Source organism: Marmota monax, unplaced genomic scaffold (genome assembly GCF_021218885.2).
Source record: "Marmota monax isolate L192 unplaced genomic scaffold, Marmota_monax_Labrador192_F-V1.1 WCK01_AAM20220418_F8-fsc00001, whole genome shotgun sequence".
Taxonomy (NCBI): Eukaryota; Metazoa; Chordata; class Mammalia; order Rodentia; family Sciuridae; genus Marmota; species Marmota monax.
The window spans coordinates 54,883,177-54,902,424 of NW_026693777.1; the positions used below are offsets into that span (position 1 = coordinate 54,883,177).

General features: G+C 36.4%; 1 protein-coding gene across 2 annotated transcripts in view; it reads left to right on the top strand.

Annotated features, from left to right (window-relative positions):
• The window catches only part of Unc13c (unc-13 homolog C), a 601,300-nt gene that overhangs the window by 33,747 nt on the left and 548,305 nt on the right, over nt 1-19,248 (top strand). For both annotated transcript variants that reach the window (XM_058584813.1, XM_058584812.1), the window contains one exon: nt 2,632-5,872. In XM_058584813.1, the coding sequence (XP_058440796.1) occupies nt 2,881-5,872 (2,992 nt within the window). In that variant the 5' untranslated portion in view covers nt 2,632-2,880. The remainder of the gene's footprint in view (nt 1-2,631; nt 5,873-19,248) is intronic.

Sequence of the window (19,248 nt, forward strand, 5' to 3'; positions counted from 1 at the left end):
TAAGAAATTATGGAGTTTGAAATTGTTTCAGTAATGAGATGTGACACAGTCACCTCAGCTGCAGATCTGGATGGATCCTGTGGAATCTGGAATGACCCTTGGGCATATGTCCTGGATAAGTGTATGATTGCGGTAATACTAATTGAAATCAGTAATTCAGGAAAATGAACAAGTTTTAGATAGAGTTTAATTTAGGGCAACCAAGGAGAAATACTTTGCAAGTGGAAGAAATGTGCTAATTATTCAATAAAAATTTGAGTGTTTATTATGTGTGCTGGATTTTGGAGGTTTGAAATTGGCTAAGACATAACTTTTACCCTTAAAGAGTACATAGCCCAGTGGAGGGAGGCGGAAATTAGATAGTAATATAGAAGAATTATAGTGACCAATTAACCAGGTCACTATAACTTCGGATCATGTGGCTAAGAGGATAGCTGAGTTTGGGTGGTGGATGAAGTGTGCACTGGGCAAATGATTTTGGAGTTTAAACACAATTTTTACAGATAGAGAAGGCTGAATATGAATGCTATTCTAGTTGTTGGAACATAAAAATTACTGATGTGTGAGAAAATGTAGGGCCCTCAGGGAGGTCATTCTATGGCTGAGATGTAGAGTGAGTGAGTTCAAAAACATGCAGTTGTGAATAGATGCTCTTGAGTTTGTGTTTATTATAGCAGGACTTCAACTTTAACTTCGATTCAACTCTCCGACTCAAACTTTTTCTAACAATTATTGCCTAGCACAATAACTCTAAACTAGTAATTCAGGTCAGGAAATATCATGAAAATATCAAAGGCTTTAACAGGATTGTTACTTTCATTTAAACAACAACAACAAAAAAAGCTGGTATGTTTTTCCAGTTTTGGGAAACCCAGGATTTTTGACTGAGTGATTGGTGGAATGCTTTTCTACCAAAACTGTCTTTAAAACAATTTATTTACCCCAGTGCTGTCTGGCATTCCAAACCTTTTCTTTATAAGCAGAGGTCACAAAGGAGTATAATATAATGCCCTTGAAACTTAATTTGGGAGTCAATTTCATGACATTTTTATTAGTAGAAAACAGGTCCTAGTTTGTAATTGTGAATGAATACCAAATTGTTTTAGAGAAGAGGAATTACCTTCTGACAAACTTATAAAATCCAGAAAGACACAGGCTTTTATTATCAGTCTCTTTCCCTTCCCCATATTTCCCCCTCCCTTTCTCATTTATACTCCCTGTCTCTTGAGAAGCTTGGCTCTTGGCCAGAGCATGTGTTCCCCAAGTCCCTGCAGAATCTGATTGAAGTGAAATTGGCAGATTTCCAAGTGCAAGGAGCTGATAAAGAAGTTATATTATGTGCATATAGAAATATGCCTAATGACTCACACTATTCTATACAGTTTTTAATCATTGATTTAAAAAAGGGTCAGTAGATTCCTAAAACAATTTGCAGTTTATGATTTATGTTTTGGTGAATTGGGCAGATTATTTACTCATCCAAATGCATGCTTCAATACCAGCAAGGCTTTTGGCTGTTACTTTTATTCTGGAATTCATTTCAGTGATAAAATATTCAATTCAAGTCAACAAAACTCGAGTGCATAAAAGCTACTGTATTAGTAAACCAGTAAAACTAGTAAAAAAATCTGATTTTTTTTTCAGGTAATTCAAGAAAATGGCCATTATAAAGATTATGTAGTTGTATAGTCACTTGCATTTCAACACAACACATTATAAAATTAACTCTAATCAACTAGTTCTTGATTATCTGTGTGCTTATTTTTTATCCATGGCACAATTTTTAATGTGTGTGATTTGGAACCCTATCTGCTGTCATGGTCCCAACCCCAGGATGGGTTTTCAGCCATCCACAAGGAGTTTTCAGCGGTTGATCAGCCTCGTTCTGCTGCCTCAAGCCACAGATTTTCAAAATTTGTATGTATCACCTGAAGTTTCAAATATATTTTACTATTGTTTATTTACTATTTTTACAATGCCTAATCTGATGTATCCTTAATTTACTTTCAAGTCATGAGATTCCATTGACAAGTTTGGTACCTATGTAAGAACTATTTTTTTCTTGGTACTTATTTAGCATATGAAATAATTTGGATTACTTTAATCATTACTTAAGAAATTACCAATCATTAAATAGCTAGAAATGTGGAGTTTATTTGTATAAGAAAAAATCTTTCATACATGGATCATATAAATTTTGTTAATTTAAAAAATCTGGGGGAGGGAGACTATACTTAAATTTAAGTCTCTTTGTTTCTGTGAACAAAAAAAAATTTTAGGAAAGGAAATAAAGTAGAAATGGCATTATGAAGTTAATATGACTTGAATTGTCATTTTAATTTTTTTTCTTCTTATTTGTTCTTTTTAGGTATGAATTGTTATTTTATTAGCATAGTTTTTAAAATAGTCTTTATTACCTTTTATTACCACTTTAATTATGTCCACCCATAAGTGATTTAGGAAAAGACATAAAATTTTCTAAGAAAATTTGTATTTAAATTCAGATATTCCCTTGACCTCTCTGCAATTTTTTCATGCATGATGTGTCACAAATACTTTTGGAAAATTTCAGAAGTGGGATGAATTAAGGATTTAATTCTTATATTCATTTTAACATTCTTTTCTTTTCAGACAGGACATGAAGATATGTGGAAATAAGATTCGTGAATCCCTTCCTCCAGGAATGTCTTTCACAAATGGAGCTTCACTACTGGTTTTTACTGGACATTGACCTTGTGGCAGAGCCACAACTGCCTTTCCTGCTATTTTCAATGATTCACAGAACATTTGAATAGTGATGCTTGCCTTGGCTTTACCGATTTTCATCCCAATACCTTGTTTACACTGTTGGGGCAGAAAAGCTTGCGCTAATTTCTCTCCATGGTGGCTAATCTTATCAAGAGCTTGATTTTACCTTATATACATAAGCTTTGCAAAGGAATGTTTACAAAGAAACTGGGGAATACAACAACAAAAAAAGAGAATCATCAGCAAAAAAAGAATCAAGATTTTCACACTGCTGGCCACACCAAACCCCCCAAATTTTCTAATACCTTAAAAAGCACTGTAAAGAAGATTGCAAAGTGTTCGTCCACTCGCAACTTATCTACTGAAGAAGACAAGACTAATAAAGACTTTTCCCTCTCACCAACATTCAGTTACCGAGTAGCTATTGCCAATGGCCTGCAAAGGAATATTAATGTAACCGATGGTGATAATGAGGATCTGTTTCAAGAGCTATCTTCAGTTGAGAGCTCTTACTCAGAATCATTAAATGAACTAAGGAGTAGTACAGAAAACCAGGTACAATCTGCACACACCATGCCAGTTAGACGCAACAGGAAGAGCTCCAGCAGCCTTGCACCCTCTGAGGGCAGTTCTGATGGGGAGCGCACTCTGCATAGCTTAAAACTGGGAGCTTTACGAAAGCTGAGGAAGTGGAAAAAGAGTCAAGAATGTGTCTCCTCCGATTCAGAGTTGAGCACCATGAAGAAGACCTGGGGAATAAGAAGCAAATCTTTAGACAGAACTGCCCGGAACCCAAAGACAAATGTTCTAGAACCAGGATTCAGTTCCTCTGGCTGCATTAGCCAAACACATGATGTCATGGAAATGATCTTTAAGGAGCTTCAGGGAATAAGTCAGATTGAAACAGAACTCTCTGAACTACGAGGACACGTCAATGCTCTCAAGCACTCCATTGATGAGATCTCTAGCAGTGTGGAGGTTGTGCAAAGTGAAATCGAACAACTACGTACAGGGTTTGTCCAGTCTCGGAGGGAAACCAGAGACATCCATGATTATATTAAACACTTAGGTCATATGGGTAGCAAAGCAAGCCTGAGATTTTTAAATGTTCCTGAAGAAAGATTTGAATATATTGAGAGTGTGGTGTACCAAATTCTAATAGATAAAATGGGTTTCTCAGATGCACCAAATGCTATTAAAATTGAATTTGCTCAGAGGATAGGACATCAAAGGGACTGCCCAAATGCAAAACCTCGACCCATACTTGTATACTTTGAAACCCCTCAGCAAAGGGATTCTGTCTTAAAAAAATCATATAAACTCAAGGGAACAGGTATTGGAATCTCAACAGATATTCTGACTTATGATATCAGAGAAAGAAAAGAGAAAGGAATTCCATCTTCCCAGACATATGAGAGCATGGATATTAAGTTATCTACTCCAGAGCCCAAAACCAAAAAGAACAATTGGCAGTTACCTGATGACAGCGATGGAGAGCTGGAATCTGACTTCAATAGAAACAGTTATGCTGTGCTTTCTAAGCCAGAGTTTCCAACAAAAGGAAGTACTTCCAAGTCAAGTTCCAAATCACACAGTGCCAGATCTAAGAATAAAACTGCTAACAGCAGCAAAATTTCAAATAAATCAGATTATGATAAAATTTCCTCACAATTGCCAGAATCAAATAATTTGGAAAAGCAAACCACAACCCAATATGCAGATGCAATGCCTCTCTGGCATTCACAGAGTGATTTTTTCACTGCTAAACTTAGTCGTTCTGAATCAGATTTTTCCAAATTGTGTCAGTCTTACTCTGAAGATTTTTCAGAAAATCAGTATTTCACTAGAACTAATGGGAGCTCCCTCCTGTCATCTTCTGACCGGGAGCTTTGGCAGAGGAAACAGGAGGGTATACCCACCTTGTATGACGGTCCTCAGGACCAGCGTTTCGTTGAGAATACTCAGGGTGTCCAAGTGCACAGTGAAATTGAGAACACAGAAACTGTGGATAGTGGAATGAGTAATAGCATGGTGTGTCCATCTGGAGACCAAAGTCATTACAGTGATTCTCAGCTCTCTTTACATGAGGATCTTTCCCCATGGAAGGAATGGAATCAAGGAGAACAAGGAACTGATTTAGGTTTAGACTCATCCACCCAGGAAGTGTTTGATTATGACACAAACAGTTTATCTGACCAACAGCTGGATGTCTTCAATAAAGACCTAGAAGACTTGGGAAAATGCCACAGTGACCTACAAGATGACTCTGAAAGCTATGATTTAACCCAAGATGACAACTCTTCTCCATGCCCTGGCTTAGATAATGAACCACAAGGCCAGTGGGTTGGCCAATATGATTCTTATCAGGAAACTAATTCTAATGAGCTGTACCAAAACCAAAGCCAGTTGCCCATGATGTATCGAAGCCAAAGTGAACTGCAAAGTGATGATTCAGAGGATGCCCCATCCAAATCTTGGCATAGTCGATTAAGCATTGACCTTTCTGATAAGACTTTCAGCTTCCCAAAATTTGGATCTACACTACAGAGAGCTAAATCAGCCTTGGAAGTAGTATGGAACAAAAGCACACAGAGTCTTAGTGGGTATGAGGACAGTGGCTCTTCTTTAATGGGAAGATTTCGTACATTATCTCAATCAACTGCCAATGAATCTAGTACCACCCTTGATTCTGATGTCTATACAGAGCCTTATTACTACAAAGCAGAGGATGAGGAGGACTACAGTGAACCAGTGGCTGATAATGAAACAGATTATGTTGAAGTCATGGAACAAGTCCTTGCTAAGCTAGAAAACAGGACTAGTATTACTGAAACAGATGAACAAATGCAGGAATATGATCACCCTTCGTATGAAACACCTTATGAAACCCCACAAGATGAGGGTTATGATGGCCATGCAGATGATGTAGTTAGTGAAGGAGAATTGGAACCCTTACATGAACCAGCATCTGAAATGGAAATTAGAGAAGATGAAAACCAAAACATACCTGAGCCTCCAGTGGAAATCACAAAGCCAAAAAGAATCCGTCCCTCTTTCAAAGAGGCAGCTTTAAGGGCCTATAAGAAACAAATGGCAGAGTTGGAAGAGAAGATCCTGGCTGGAGGTACTCACGTTTAAATGCTACATTGTGAATTAATCGTGTTTTGACTTTAACTATTGCTCCTTAGAGCATGATCTGTTTACCTGGATAAAGAGTGTACTTGTGATGAATTTGCATGTCTTTTTAGAGGATTTTATTTTGTGCAGCTAGCTCTCCCAGCAAGTTTTGGCTTGATAATCTAAAATAAAAATATATTTCAAATAGGTTATTTTAAATGGGTTCCAAATTTAACCCTACTCATTGGAAAAGGATTCTTCTGCTAGACACAAACCTCATTTCATATGAACCAACTGTGGCATCAGTTGTGAAGAAAATGAGGAGTGAAATCAAAGGACAACCCCTTAAGACAACAGCTGGCTGTCTGCTCCTTGGTTTCATTAGGTTTATAGGGATGCAGAGAAAGGTTCAGTTAATCTTTAAAAAATTGAGAAGTTGGAAGTTTAACTACCCCTCCCATCCAACTTACAATTTGGAGCATGATGCTAGAAAGAGTTGGGTTTGCACAGCCAATCCTAGCCAGCCCAACCAGAAACTTCCTTACCACCTACTGATGCAGCTGAGGGAGAACAATAAAGCCAAACCCTCAGACAATGCCTGATGAGTGGCCACAAGTCATACTTTAAAGACAAATTAGTAAGGGAATAGAACAGTGAAGCTTCCTCTTTGAGAGAGGAGTAAAATTCTCTTCCCCATTATGGAAATGAGAAAAGGACTTTATCTAGCACTTTTTATTAATTTCCTGGGGGAACAATTTTGAATTATATACTTGGTAGCTGCATGCTCTCGCTTAAATGTGGAATCTTTTAAAAAAGTTTAAATATATAGAGGTAGAGAATAATACAATGAGTGGGATAGATGGAGGAAGAAATGGTTGATACATGTGAGAGAATACAAAATAGCAGATAGGTAGGATGAACCAGGTCTAGGAATCTGCTATATAACATGAGGACTATAATTGATAATAGTTACTATAGCCATGTTATATGAGTCAGTTGTCACTGTTTTATACACACACACACAGGACAAAGATGTGAGATGATAGATATGTTAATTTGCTTCAATATAATAACCACAATTCTCATTATGTTGTAAGCTTTAAATATTCACAGTAAAATGTATTAAAAATTAAAAAATAAAAATTCCAAATTAGCAAGTCTCTACAAAGTAGATCATTACTGGTAATGACCTTCTACTAGCTAATAAACCTTGTCATATAGTGGCAGCTCTTGAAAACATAAATGTATTTGGTTAACTCTGTGTCACCAATGTAAGGGTTCTAAGACAGAGAAAATAATCTTCTGCCATTGATCTGACTCAATAGGCCTGGGAAGAGAGAACTAGACCCCTCCACCATCTTGGAACTTGGATTGTTGTCATCCTATGTGCCAACTTTGAATGGAATCTGTTGGATATCCTCTGTCCTAGAGGATCAGCACACACATCTTTAAGATGCTCTCTGGTTAGTGAAAGGCACCAGATTGACTACCCAGGAGGCTGCAGTAGATTTTAAAGGCCATCGCTGCTCCCCTTGGCAACAGTCAGGCAGTTTTCCCATCCTGTGCTACCAATATGCTTCAGAAGGAAGGGCGGCCAAAGAAGGACATTTTCCAGGCCCTTTCCCTGCCCAGAGCATTCCAATGAGATGCCAATTGTCATGATGTTTTCTGTGCCCATGGCCATCTGCTTGTTGAGTGTTGAGCAGATGCCAACAGATATTTCTCTCCATGGCTACCCAGTGGTCATTAGGTAGCCGTGCTATCTTTTCTTCATTTCTAACCTGGCCAGATTGGACCATAAAGATCTTGCTCTAAGGTTCTCTGTGAGATGCTATTCCCTTCACATAGATTTATGAACTTATGGATAGGTATTTGAATTATTAATTTCAACTCTTGTTTGAGGGTCTGGAAGACAAGAAAACCCTAATTTTTTGTAGATGTGCATAGTTAGTGATAGTGTTCTTGAGGACCTTCACTTTGAGCATCATTCTAATAGGGTAAGGGATTTTAAAGTGTTTATGGCCAGATACTTATCCATGAAGTAAAATTCTTTCCTCGTTGCTGAGCCTTGTTGAATGGCACCAGCTGACCTAAAATAAATACCACAATAGGGACTTTCTTATCCTTACTTCCAGCCTTTTACCACCTACCATATGGAATTTACTCTTGTCTCTGAATTCCTATGTCCCTGCTTCCTATGGCCCTGGATTCCACCTTATATTTATGTACATTTCTCATTTTATCTTCTAAACTTTTAACCAGAGGCAGGGGAGTCTTTTCTTTTTCATCTTTTTATTTGTACTATATGCTGAGATTACAGTGAGTTAATATGTGTTGAATGAATACCTGAATGGAGGTTGGAAGGATACTAAATGAAAAGCACCAACTTCCAAGTCAAATCCAAATTCAAACTGTGGCCTTTCATTGCTAAGGCTATGAAGGTGTTCGGAGAGCTCAGAAGAATGCTAGAGATAAAAACTTGTTAATCAGCAGCATTACGATGTACTAGCACTCTTCAGGCAGTTTGCCTGTTTTCATTCTTTCACTTCTTCTACCACCGCTGTGAATTCGATTCTGTTATTATCTCACTTTACAGGTCAGAAAAATGAGATGCTAAAAACTTACATAACCCACTCAATATCATACAACTAATAAGTGGTACATCCAGAATCAAGTGGATGGGTATTTTGGACATTTAGAGCAGCTATATGCTTCCTCACTTCCAAGGTTCCATTTTACTCATGGTTTAGTTGCAAAAACATAATTAAAGATAGAGAAAAGTGTCTGCCACTATGTTTATTTCAATTTAGGATTTTCATGAGAAGCCAGTACTAATATGAAAGGCACTAAATTCTCTGGCACACTGAGGTATTGATATAAAATAGCTCATTCTGTTTTTTCTACTTCAAATATTTGGTCCATTTTATAAACAAAAGTTTGAAGTACTCAATAAATATTATAGAACATCTTTCTTTTGCTGTAGGGGAAGGGTACTGGCCACAAACACTCAGGGGTACTCTACCACTGAGCCACATCCCCAGCCCTATTTTGTATTTTATTTAGAGAAGAGTCTCACTTAGTTGCTTAGCACCTTGGTTTTGCTGAGGCTGGCTCTGAACATGTGGTCCTCCTGCTTCAGCCTCCCAAGTCTCTGGAATGACAGGCATGTGCCCTGAACCTGGCTTAGAACATCCTTCTTAAGGGATGATATAGCTCAAGTCTGAGAATGCTTTACCTGGATTTAAAGCCTAAAGTCAGTTAGAAGTAATTTTCCTAGCAGAAAAACAAAAATTTTGTTCTTAACGAGGCTGTGACATTATAATTATCACAATTACTAATTTATTTCATGTGCATATTTTGTTTTCTAAGTGGCTATAGGACTTCGTGATAATATTCTGGTTCCACATAAGAATAAGACATTAAATACAGAACAATTTCCCAAGGTTGATTCTTTATTATGTTGAACCTAGTGTATCTCAGTCTGACTGGTTGTTAGAATCATCTGGGGAGCTTTTATGGTAGTTGTTCCTGTGGTGGTGTTTTAAATTTACCAAATCACTGACCATTATGAGTTGGTGATCCTATAGTAGAGCCAGAGATATGTATTCAAAATTGTGTGAATTGCTAGGATCAGTGGTGCATGCCTGTAATCCCAGCAGCTTGGGAGACTGAGGCAGGAGAATCTAGAGTTCAAAGCCAGTCTTAGCAAAAGCAAGGTACAAAGCAATTCAGTGAGACCCTATCTCTAAATAAAATACAAAATAGGGCTGAAGATGTGGTGCCCCTTAGTTCATGCCCCAATACCCCACCCAGAAAAGAAAAAAAATTGTATGAATTACTTATGGAATATATATGCCATTATAATAAAACCACCACTACCACACAATGCACAATTAAAAACATAATAAAGAACATTTAAGTAAAAAGTACAGTATATAGGAGAGACATTTATACTTCCATGTTCATTGCAGCATTATTCATGATAGTCAAGAAACAGAAACAACCTAAGAATCTATGAGCTGATGTATGGATAAAGAAAATGTGGTACTAGGTAGCAAAAAATTGATTTACCTGACAGCAGATTTGTCAGCAGAGCTACAATTACAAACTGTTCTTCCAAATCATAAGCCAGTACTCAAGCCATCAGACCATTCTACCACTTTACATGATACCACAGGCAACATGATTGATTATTCAGGTATCATTTCTATGCAACCTGAAATAAGAGAAATTGTTTACTATATGTCATAGTGGCAACAAGAAATGACAGACTGAATGTTATTCTTATTTTCCAGAGATGTAGGTTAACCAGTGTTCCATTTTCTTAGTGCCTTTTCTGATGCTTATGCAGTATTGAGGATAGCCTATGGTTTTAGGTTTTATATTTTTGTTTCTCAGTTATAGGAAGAACAAAAGTGGATAGTACCCACACATGCAAACACAAAATGAAAATTCACTTAGTGCTTAATATAGTGGTATTTTACAATCTTAAAGAACTGAATAGGAAATTCTAAAATTGACCAAAATGTACTTAACTAACATTAATTGACTACTTTAAAAAGTTCATTATTATATATGTTGAATCCTCATAAAATATCAATGAGAGGGACTATACAAAGTTCCCAAATTTTTCTTCCTACAAAGTAATTGCCAGTAGTTGTGTAGACTGTGAAACTAGCATAGGACCCATTTTTTGCCCCAAGGTTTTGGAATCCTCTTCCGGTACTCTCTGCATAACAACATGTTCTTAGCTACCTGTGAATGTTTTTGCTTTTTTCATGGAAAAGTAGAACACCTATTCTGTAATACATGCTTTTACAGTGTTTCAAGAGTATTTCTGGGTTGAATTTTACAAATAGTGACTTTGAGATGTTAAAATACATGAGTCTCATCTGGGTTCACTTGTTTTAAAAAAAATAGATTCCCTGATGCAATCTCTAGTTGATTCTGATACAAGTTGACTCCAGGATCACATTAAGAATTTGCTTCATAGTTCCTAATGAATAATGCATCCTAAATCTTTTCATTCTTTCTTGAGTGATGTAATTTACTCCTGGAGTCACTATCTGTGTGGTAATGATTCCAATTAGTGTCTTTGGGCTAATATTTCTCCTCTTCAAAACTGACCTATTAAATACAATTATTGTTTCAGTCTTTAACTCATGGACTAGTTTGGTCCTTTTAAATAAATATTTAATTATCTGACCAATTATTATGGTCTCGTCATAATTAAGTAGATGACATAAAGTTAATTTATAAGAATTACTCAGATAATTTTAAACTTTGACAACTGCTATAGAACTAAATACAAAGTGTTGAGAGAGCATTTGATAGTTTAGATGTTAGAAAGTTTCCTTGAGAGAATGATATTTGGTCTGAGATCTGAAGAATGAATATACTAAACTAGGCTAAGACAAAGGGAAAAGAGCATTGGAGGCAGAGTAAATGGCACAGACTCAGGGTCCTGAAGCAAAAAATTGCATGACATGACAGATTTCCGGAACTGAAAGAAAGCCAGGTGTGGCTGGAGTAATACAGCAATGCAGAGAACGGTGTTAAAAAACAAAAACAAACCAAAAAAAAAACAAATCTGGTGCAATGAGCAGAGGGCAGATTTTTCTGAATCTGGTGGATCCCTTGGTAATTGTTTTTCTTTTTTCCTCCTAGAAGCCACGAAAACACAGTGAAAATCAGTGGTGTAATGAGTAGTAGGAGTTACATCAAATACAATATTCTACAGGCCTCAAATTCAAAAGGTTTAATGCTGCATACTTTTTTTCCCACCATATCCTTAACCTGATTGTCTTCCTGATTCTTCTACATTGACAAATGGCACTACTATCACTCTGTTTGCTCATGAATCATCCTCCTTGGCTCTTTCCTTGCCACGCTGTGTGGACATTTGCTCTTTTATTTTTGGCTACCTAGAGTCTGCATTCCTTTTTGACTTCCCCTTAGTAGTTAATCGGAGGGAATTAGTGTGTTCTTTTACAAAACCAAGGGGACTAGATATCTTTTCCTATCCCTTAGTAGCCATGCCTTGAGCACATGGCAAATTCAGCTAACTGAAAGCTCCAGCACAGAACTCTGAATTTGGAGGGAGTAATGGGAAATAGGGCAAATTAGGAATTATTCTTTAGTGTGTACATGGAGCCATGTGTCCAGGCCAGGGTTGCAGTCACACGTTGCTTAGGTGTCAATAGTGGGAAACCAACTATAGTGTGCCTTGGCTAGTTTCTGTGTCTCTTTGATGCCAATATCTCAAATGGAGTTCTTCAAACTTACAGTTGATTCTCTCTATGATCTACTCAAAGACCTTTTATTAGCAAAAATGAATTTTGCTTTATGAGGCACACATCACCTTGGATTCATTCACTTCAGACGTGCTGGCATTTTTACTTCTAAGTATCTAAGTCTCTTTTTTGTGTGTGTTTGTATGCCTAGAGAGATGTTTATTTTAATGAGCTGACTCAGATCATTATGGAATCTATCAAGTCCAAAATCTGCACAGTGGCCCACATGCTGAAGAGCCAGGCAAGAGTCTATGCTACAGTTCAAGTCCGAAGTGTATCCTCTACATAGTTCACCCTTGCTAAAGAAAGTTAAAAACAGGAAATTCTTAAACTGCATTGATTCTCCACTAGTTCTAGCAACCACCATCTCTAAACAGTTCTAACTAAATTCTTCTAATTAGTCTTCCTGTCTCTATGCCTCCCCTCTCCCAATCTTTGATTTTGCTGTATCCATAGGTAAATATAAATCTACAAAACCATAAAAATGTCTTAGTATTACTTTAAGGAAGGGTTTCAAGCAAGCAGTGAGCCCATGGTACTGAAAAGGTCTCTTTCCTTCTTGCATCCATCACTAGATGCAAGTCCCTGCAAGGCAGGTTCAGTACCCTGGACCACAGGCATCTTTCCCAATGTGCACCTGGAGTTAACAAGGATCAAGGCAGTGAGTGGTTAAGAGCATGCCCTCTAGAGTTGTAATCATTGGTAAGTTAGTAACTTCTCTGTGGCTCAGTTACCTCATTTAAAAAAATGCAGACAATAATATACCTCTATGTGATTAAAATAAAATAAATACATAAAAACAAAATAAATATATAAAAATATGGTAAGATTTCAGCCAAACCAGTAAATCAGTGGGGAGCCAACCTATCTAAAAGGCACAGTGACTTTTTCTGTTGAAATTAAACTATTTCTGAGAAATATGATCCAGAAGCCAAATGCTGTAATTATCTTCCTATTTTTTAGCTGAACTAAAATAGCCATCCAGAATGCATTCTGGGAAGTGATCAATTATGTTATTATTTCTATGGTTTCAATCCTTGAAAGACTCTGGGCACAGGCAGCTTGGCGGAACTGGACATAGCATTAATCATTACTTTATTGATGTTTTCTTAAAACCATGCAATTGCCTGGACTCTCTTGCTTGTTAAATGCTTTCCTAGGGCAGTATCAATGCAGAGAACCAAATAAGTCCATCAAGATTTATCGAGTGCCCAGTAGTGTTATGAACTCTGGATTAGGGTATGGGAATGGAGAAAACCCATGATAAAAATAATTTGTATTCTTTCCTTCATACCATTACAGTCTGGTTAAAGTTAGTTCAAAATTACTTCTTTAGCTGACTGTTGAGAGGCATGTGGATAATTATATATTATAATTCATATATTTATTAAAATATTTATTAGCATTTACCTGAATCTATAGTGTGAAAGACATATGGTTATAGTTAGAAGAGAAGACAGAAAAATAATTAAATAACTGGATGACTAATGGTATTACAATTTAATTGTTATTTATTTGCTATTGATTATTAATAATAATCTTAGAAATAAATGAAATCATAAAATAACTAACATTTAGTCAGCCTAAACTGAGTGAGTACAGAAGTGAGTACTTTGCCTGAATTTTTCCACTGACATCTCCATAAGACTTCAGGAGGTACAGCAGATGTCTCCAGAACCCCATATGGTCCTATTCAACCTTCCTCTGATTTGAGCAGCAGCTGTGATATACCATAGCATTAATTATGTTCAACTCCATCTTTCTCTCAAATAGGTACCTTCCTTCGTTCAGATTTCAGCTTCAGAATCTTCCCTGATGTTGAGGGATTCCCTGCAGCAAACCTCAACCAGTAGAAGACAGCAGATGCTGCACAATACCTGTACTTTTTCATACTTCCAAGGTCCTACCTTCCTACCGTGCTCCCCACTGAACACACCTCTGGAGAGTGTAGCCCAGTCAAGCCCTTATTGTCTGCAGTAGTCACCTCATTAATGCACCCTTATGTTGGCCTTTTTTCTTTCTCTGCCTCATTCTAGATCCTCATTCCTTATTCCAGGGACTATTTTTTCCCCAAACCTGACTATCATTATGCCCTTATCCCAGGTCTTACTTTTAGTAGGACCCAGATTAAGACCTGAAGTCATGACTATTAATATGTTCATTTTGAAGATGAGAATACAGAGCCACAGGCCACTAAACTGAATGTCACTTACCTTGTTGATGCACCAAAATGAGATTCAGATATCAGCCCTTTCTGTTAATTGTTATACAACCTCTTATAAATAATATGAAGCAAACTGTGAAAAGGCCTAATTAATTGCTATCTAGATGCCCAGAGTAGAGAGCATTTAGAAATAATTTCAGTTAGTAAGACCAATTGTGTTAGAAATTATTTTTTTGTTTCAGTAGTAAGTGAACAAAACCACATTTGTATATGTTAAAAGGCATTAGGGTAAAATTGAGTGGAAAAAATTGTGATGTCCATCATCTTTTTTCCTCTTTTTCTTATTTTGATGGTACTGCTATTAAAAAAAATACCAAGTATGTATAATCCATAAGGAACAAAATTTTTTTTCATAGTTCTACAGGCTGGGAATCCTAAGATCAAGTCAACAGCAAGTGCAATTGTCCAGTGAGGGCTGCTCTCTGCCTCCAAGATAATGTCTTAAACACTGTGTCCTCCAAAGTATAGGAACATTGGGTATTCACATGGCATAAAGGGAAAAAAAAATAAAAGGAATGGACTCCCTCCATCAACCTTTAATAAAGGCATCTAATCTGATTCATGAGGGCTCTGACCTGATGACTCAATCACCTCCAAAGATTTTTACCCCACATACTGTTTCACTGGGATTAGTTTCAACATGAAATTTGGAGGGGATTAAAAGCATTCAAACCATGGTGTTTCCATTTTCCCTTCCCTCTCACTCCCATCTTCTCCGCAGCAATGCTGTGTGTCTTCCAGCATCTGATGAGCCAGTTACTCTCTACTGTATCCCCCCATCTTATATTAATACTTTGTGAAATGACTCTAATATTTATTGTAATTGATTTTCAGCTAATAAGCTGTATCACCTGGGGATGTTTGCAATTTTTTTTGCCTTTTCTTTTCCCTTATATAATGAAAGACAAAGACTTTCCTGCTGATAAAGGCAATTTAGCCTTTGAAAAGCCTGTAGGGTACAATTTATGGATTTAAGAGTTTGTACAGATATCCTGAAATCACATCATTTTAGCAACTGAACACATGTAAGATTTGGCTTGGATGAAATAATCTTTAAACAATTTGAAGCCTCAACATTTTGAGGTAGAGTTAGTACTGATCAAAGGACATGGAAAAAAATAGAACATCAGTTCTGTACCAAATGTTTGGGAAGGGACAAATATTGAGTGGGGAAGGAGGCTGAGAAAAGGGAGGTACCATGGTTTGAATGTTTTCATGCCCTCTAAAGTGCATATGAAACTCAATCACCAATGCAGCAGTATTAGGAAGTATAGTCTTTGGGAGGTGTTTGAAATCATAAGGGCTCCTCATGAAGGAGATGGGGTGCTCTTATTAAAGTTTGTGTGTTTCCCTGTGAACACACTGCATGCATGCATAATGACCTAACTGTACTTACTGATAGCTGGGCAAATGGTTTTCACTGATGCCTTTTATAGATACAACATTAATAAAGATCAAATACTGTAAAATTTTTATATGGTTGCATAAAATGCACCATAATCATGGCCAAGTATTATCTATTTTACAAACTTACATTATTGTTAAAACCAATTATTACACAAAACCAATTTTTTGAATATCACTGGTGAATTTAAAATAAAAATTGTAGTTGTAGATAGGCAGAATGCCTTTGTTTGTTTATTTTTATGTGGTGTTAAGGTTTGAACCAATGCCTCACACATGAGAGCCTCATCCCATCACTAATGAAATTTGATGTCAATTTTGTTTGTTACCACACTGAGTCTTTATATAGGCACTCGATTCTTATGATCTGCTGCTTAAGCAACTTGTTTTTCTTTCCATCATGCAATCATTGAGAGTATTAATTAGAAAGATTTCCCTTTCTTATGGCAAAGATATGACTCCATGTGTGTAAAGACTTAGATGAGTATAGGAGGAGAAAATACATCTACATTCTAGTTCAAGTCAGATAGTTGCTATGTTCTGAGTTTAAGTCATGATTGTGATTGAATTTTATTGGTAGTTTTGCCAGCTTTGGTATTTTGAATTTTATTTCTTAATTTTTTCCATATTTTTTATTGGAGTATTATAGTTGTACATAATGGTGAGATTCATTGTTAGATATTCATACATGCACACAATACTAACAAAATAATTTGGCCAATATCATTTCCTAGTATTTCCACTTTTCCTTTCCTCCTCCCTCTATTGTTCATTCTGCATGAATGATTTAGAAAGAAAAGCAGTTTGTGTGGAAGGCAGTCATTCCCATGTCAAGAAAAATCAAGTTAATTGATGGGAAAACACTCCTTTGATTATAGGCCTGAGTGAATGTAAGGAATGCTTGGACATGCTAGACGCTAGCTCCTGGATGAAACTTTTTTCACCTTGAGATTCTTCATTGCATTGTGGAATTGAAACCCACACTTGACATGTAAATAACTATTGAGTGTTGTTTACTTGTCATACTCTGCTTAGCACAAGATATTGGGTTTTGAAGACTCTTTTAAAGTGCAACATCAGACAAGGGAAGACATGTAGATTTAATATGGCGTTTCTTAGACTCATGGGTTTTTAGGTTGTATGGCACCTTATAAATCATTTAGGCCAGTGCTGTCATTTACAACTTGAGGGAAGTGAAATTCTGGAGGGTAAATATGTTGGTCAAGATTACACAGGTGTTAGAGAACTTACTAGAAACTGGTTTTCATCAAGCAGACAACTGTAGGAGTAAATTTTTAATCTCAATGAAAGGAAGCTTCTATTAAAATAACTGCTTCCTTAATGATGGCATAAATACATTAATAATAGGGCTAAATACCTCAGAGCTCATCTCCTAATTTATAGAAAGAAACACAAATGCAAAATAACCAGTGCCCTTCTATTTATCAATAATAGATGAAAGTCTGAAATGCAAACAATTTTAAAAAGGACAAGTTTAAAAAATTTGAAAAATGTTAAGAGAAATGTCATTTCTTTATTTCTTAGCTCCTAGTTTTCTCTGCTAGCTGATAAGAAAAGTGATTATTTAGTTTATGTTTCTAAATTTATCAATAGTATTGGAATTTGGGAACTGGAATGTTCTTGGAGATCATTGACTACTTGGGCTCAAGTCTGGATGCATGGCAACATCACCTAGATAAGATTTTATGTACTAAGGTTCTGTGTTTTCCCATCTGAGGATTCAAATTCAGTGGGCCTGGAAAAGGACTTAGGGATATGTATTGTTTGTAGGATCCCTTAAGTTTCTGAAATTGGTCAAGTTGGAGAACACCCAGTATTATAATTCCCTTAGTAATTATAAATCAGCTCACACCTCTGTAATTCATCTCTTTCATAGGAAAGTCATTTTAACTATTAATTCTGTTTCCTTCAAGCATTTAGGTAAATATAAGATGCGAAATGTAATTATTTGTTTTCCTTGGTGATTATAAATTCTTGAGCACTTTTAAAGTGCTAGTATCTCCTTGAACTGATAATAATTAATCTTTAAGAATACAGTGATGTGATATTCTACTTTGTATGTTTACTTAATTTACATTACACATTACTATAAATTTTGTTATTTCTGCATACATACTAATGTCAAATTTGTTGATACAAAATTATGCACAATGTACTTGTGAGCTATTTTAAGACATTTTGTAAGATAATTTTGACTACATGGTCTTTTCTCCTTAGAAACTGCTTCGAAACCTTCTCCAAATGCTAGATACAATTTAACCATTTGCTGTATGTATCAAACATTTTAAAGATAGGAGGGAGACCATAGAGCAAGAGGACAAGAGTAGAAAGAACCCAGTTTATCAAATTCCTGTAATCTGCAATTTGCTATGATGTAGAAATCTGAAACTTTTCTTCTCATGACTGCCTCAAAAGGCCCCCAGAAGAGTAGACATTGGTGCAACCACTTTCAAGGATGATTTAACAGTAATTACTAGTTTTAAAGGAACATACCCTTTCTTTCATATGAATGATTCATCAGATATACATGCAAAAGGCTATTTATTCATCATGGCATTATCATGTGAAACACAAAACTTAAACATCCATAAAGAGTACTTGTTAAAAGTGCATAATGTGTTTGGACAAGGGATTACTCCACTTTCATCATAAAGATGAGGAATGTTCAGCTGCTTGAGCTATATTAGGTTGAGAAAAAGCCAAGGTGCAGAACCTCCTGTCCTGTGACTCTGTGTGTGTGTGTGTGTGTGTGTGTGTGTGTGCTGTGTACGCATACATATAGATTTTACTTTATATCCCCTGTGTTTTTATTTTGAAAACTCACAGGAATGTATTATTTAAGTAATAAAACAAACCAAAATGTCTTAGTGATGGTGATGAAAATTTAGAAGTACTAAGTAAATACTAACTGCTAATTTACTGACTAACTCCATAAAAGCTCATTATCTCCTATAGAGATACTCCTCTGTATGGGAAGCTCTCTTCAAGTTCACCCGACCTTATTTCATTCATGTTAAATCTAAAGCCCAATGCTGGACACCCACATCTTTGTTACTTGGGAAGTGACTGGAGCTCTGACTTTATGTACAAAAAAAATGCCTTTGCCACAGCCCCATCACTCAGAGGGGAATGTGGGAGCCAATTTCCACAGGTGATGAGAAGCTTTTCATCATCCAAGATGGCAGCAACACAAATGAGAATGAATGAGAGCATGATACTAGGAAGCAGAGACAAGTTTCCAAAAAGCCAAGCCACTCACAGAGAGGTTTCATACAGGGAAAAGGTATTAAATCAAAGACAGGAGGATTTATATTCTTAGATGAAGCCATTGGATGTCAGAACAAAGTAGGAAAAATGAAGATGGAGTCATAAATTCCTCTGTCTTAAGAAACAGGTCCTATAGTAATACTTCAGTGATACTTTGTAGTGTGGCCTCTGAGA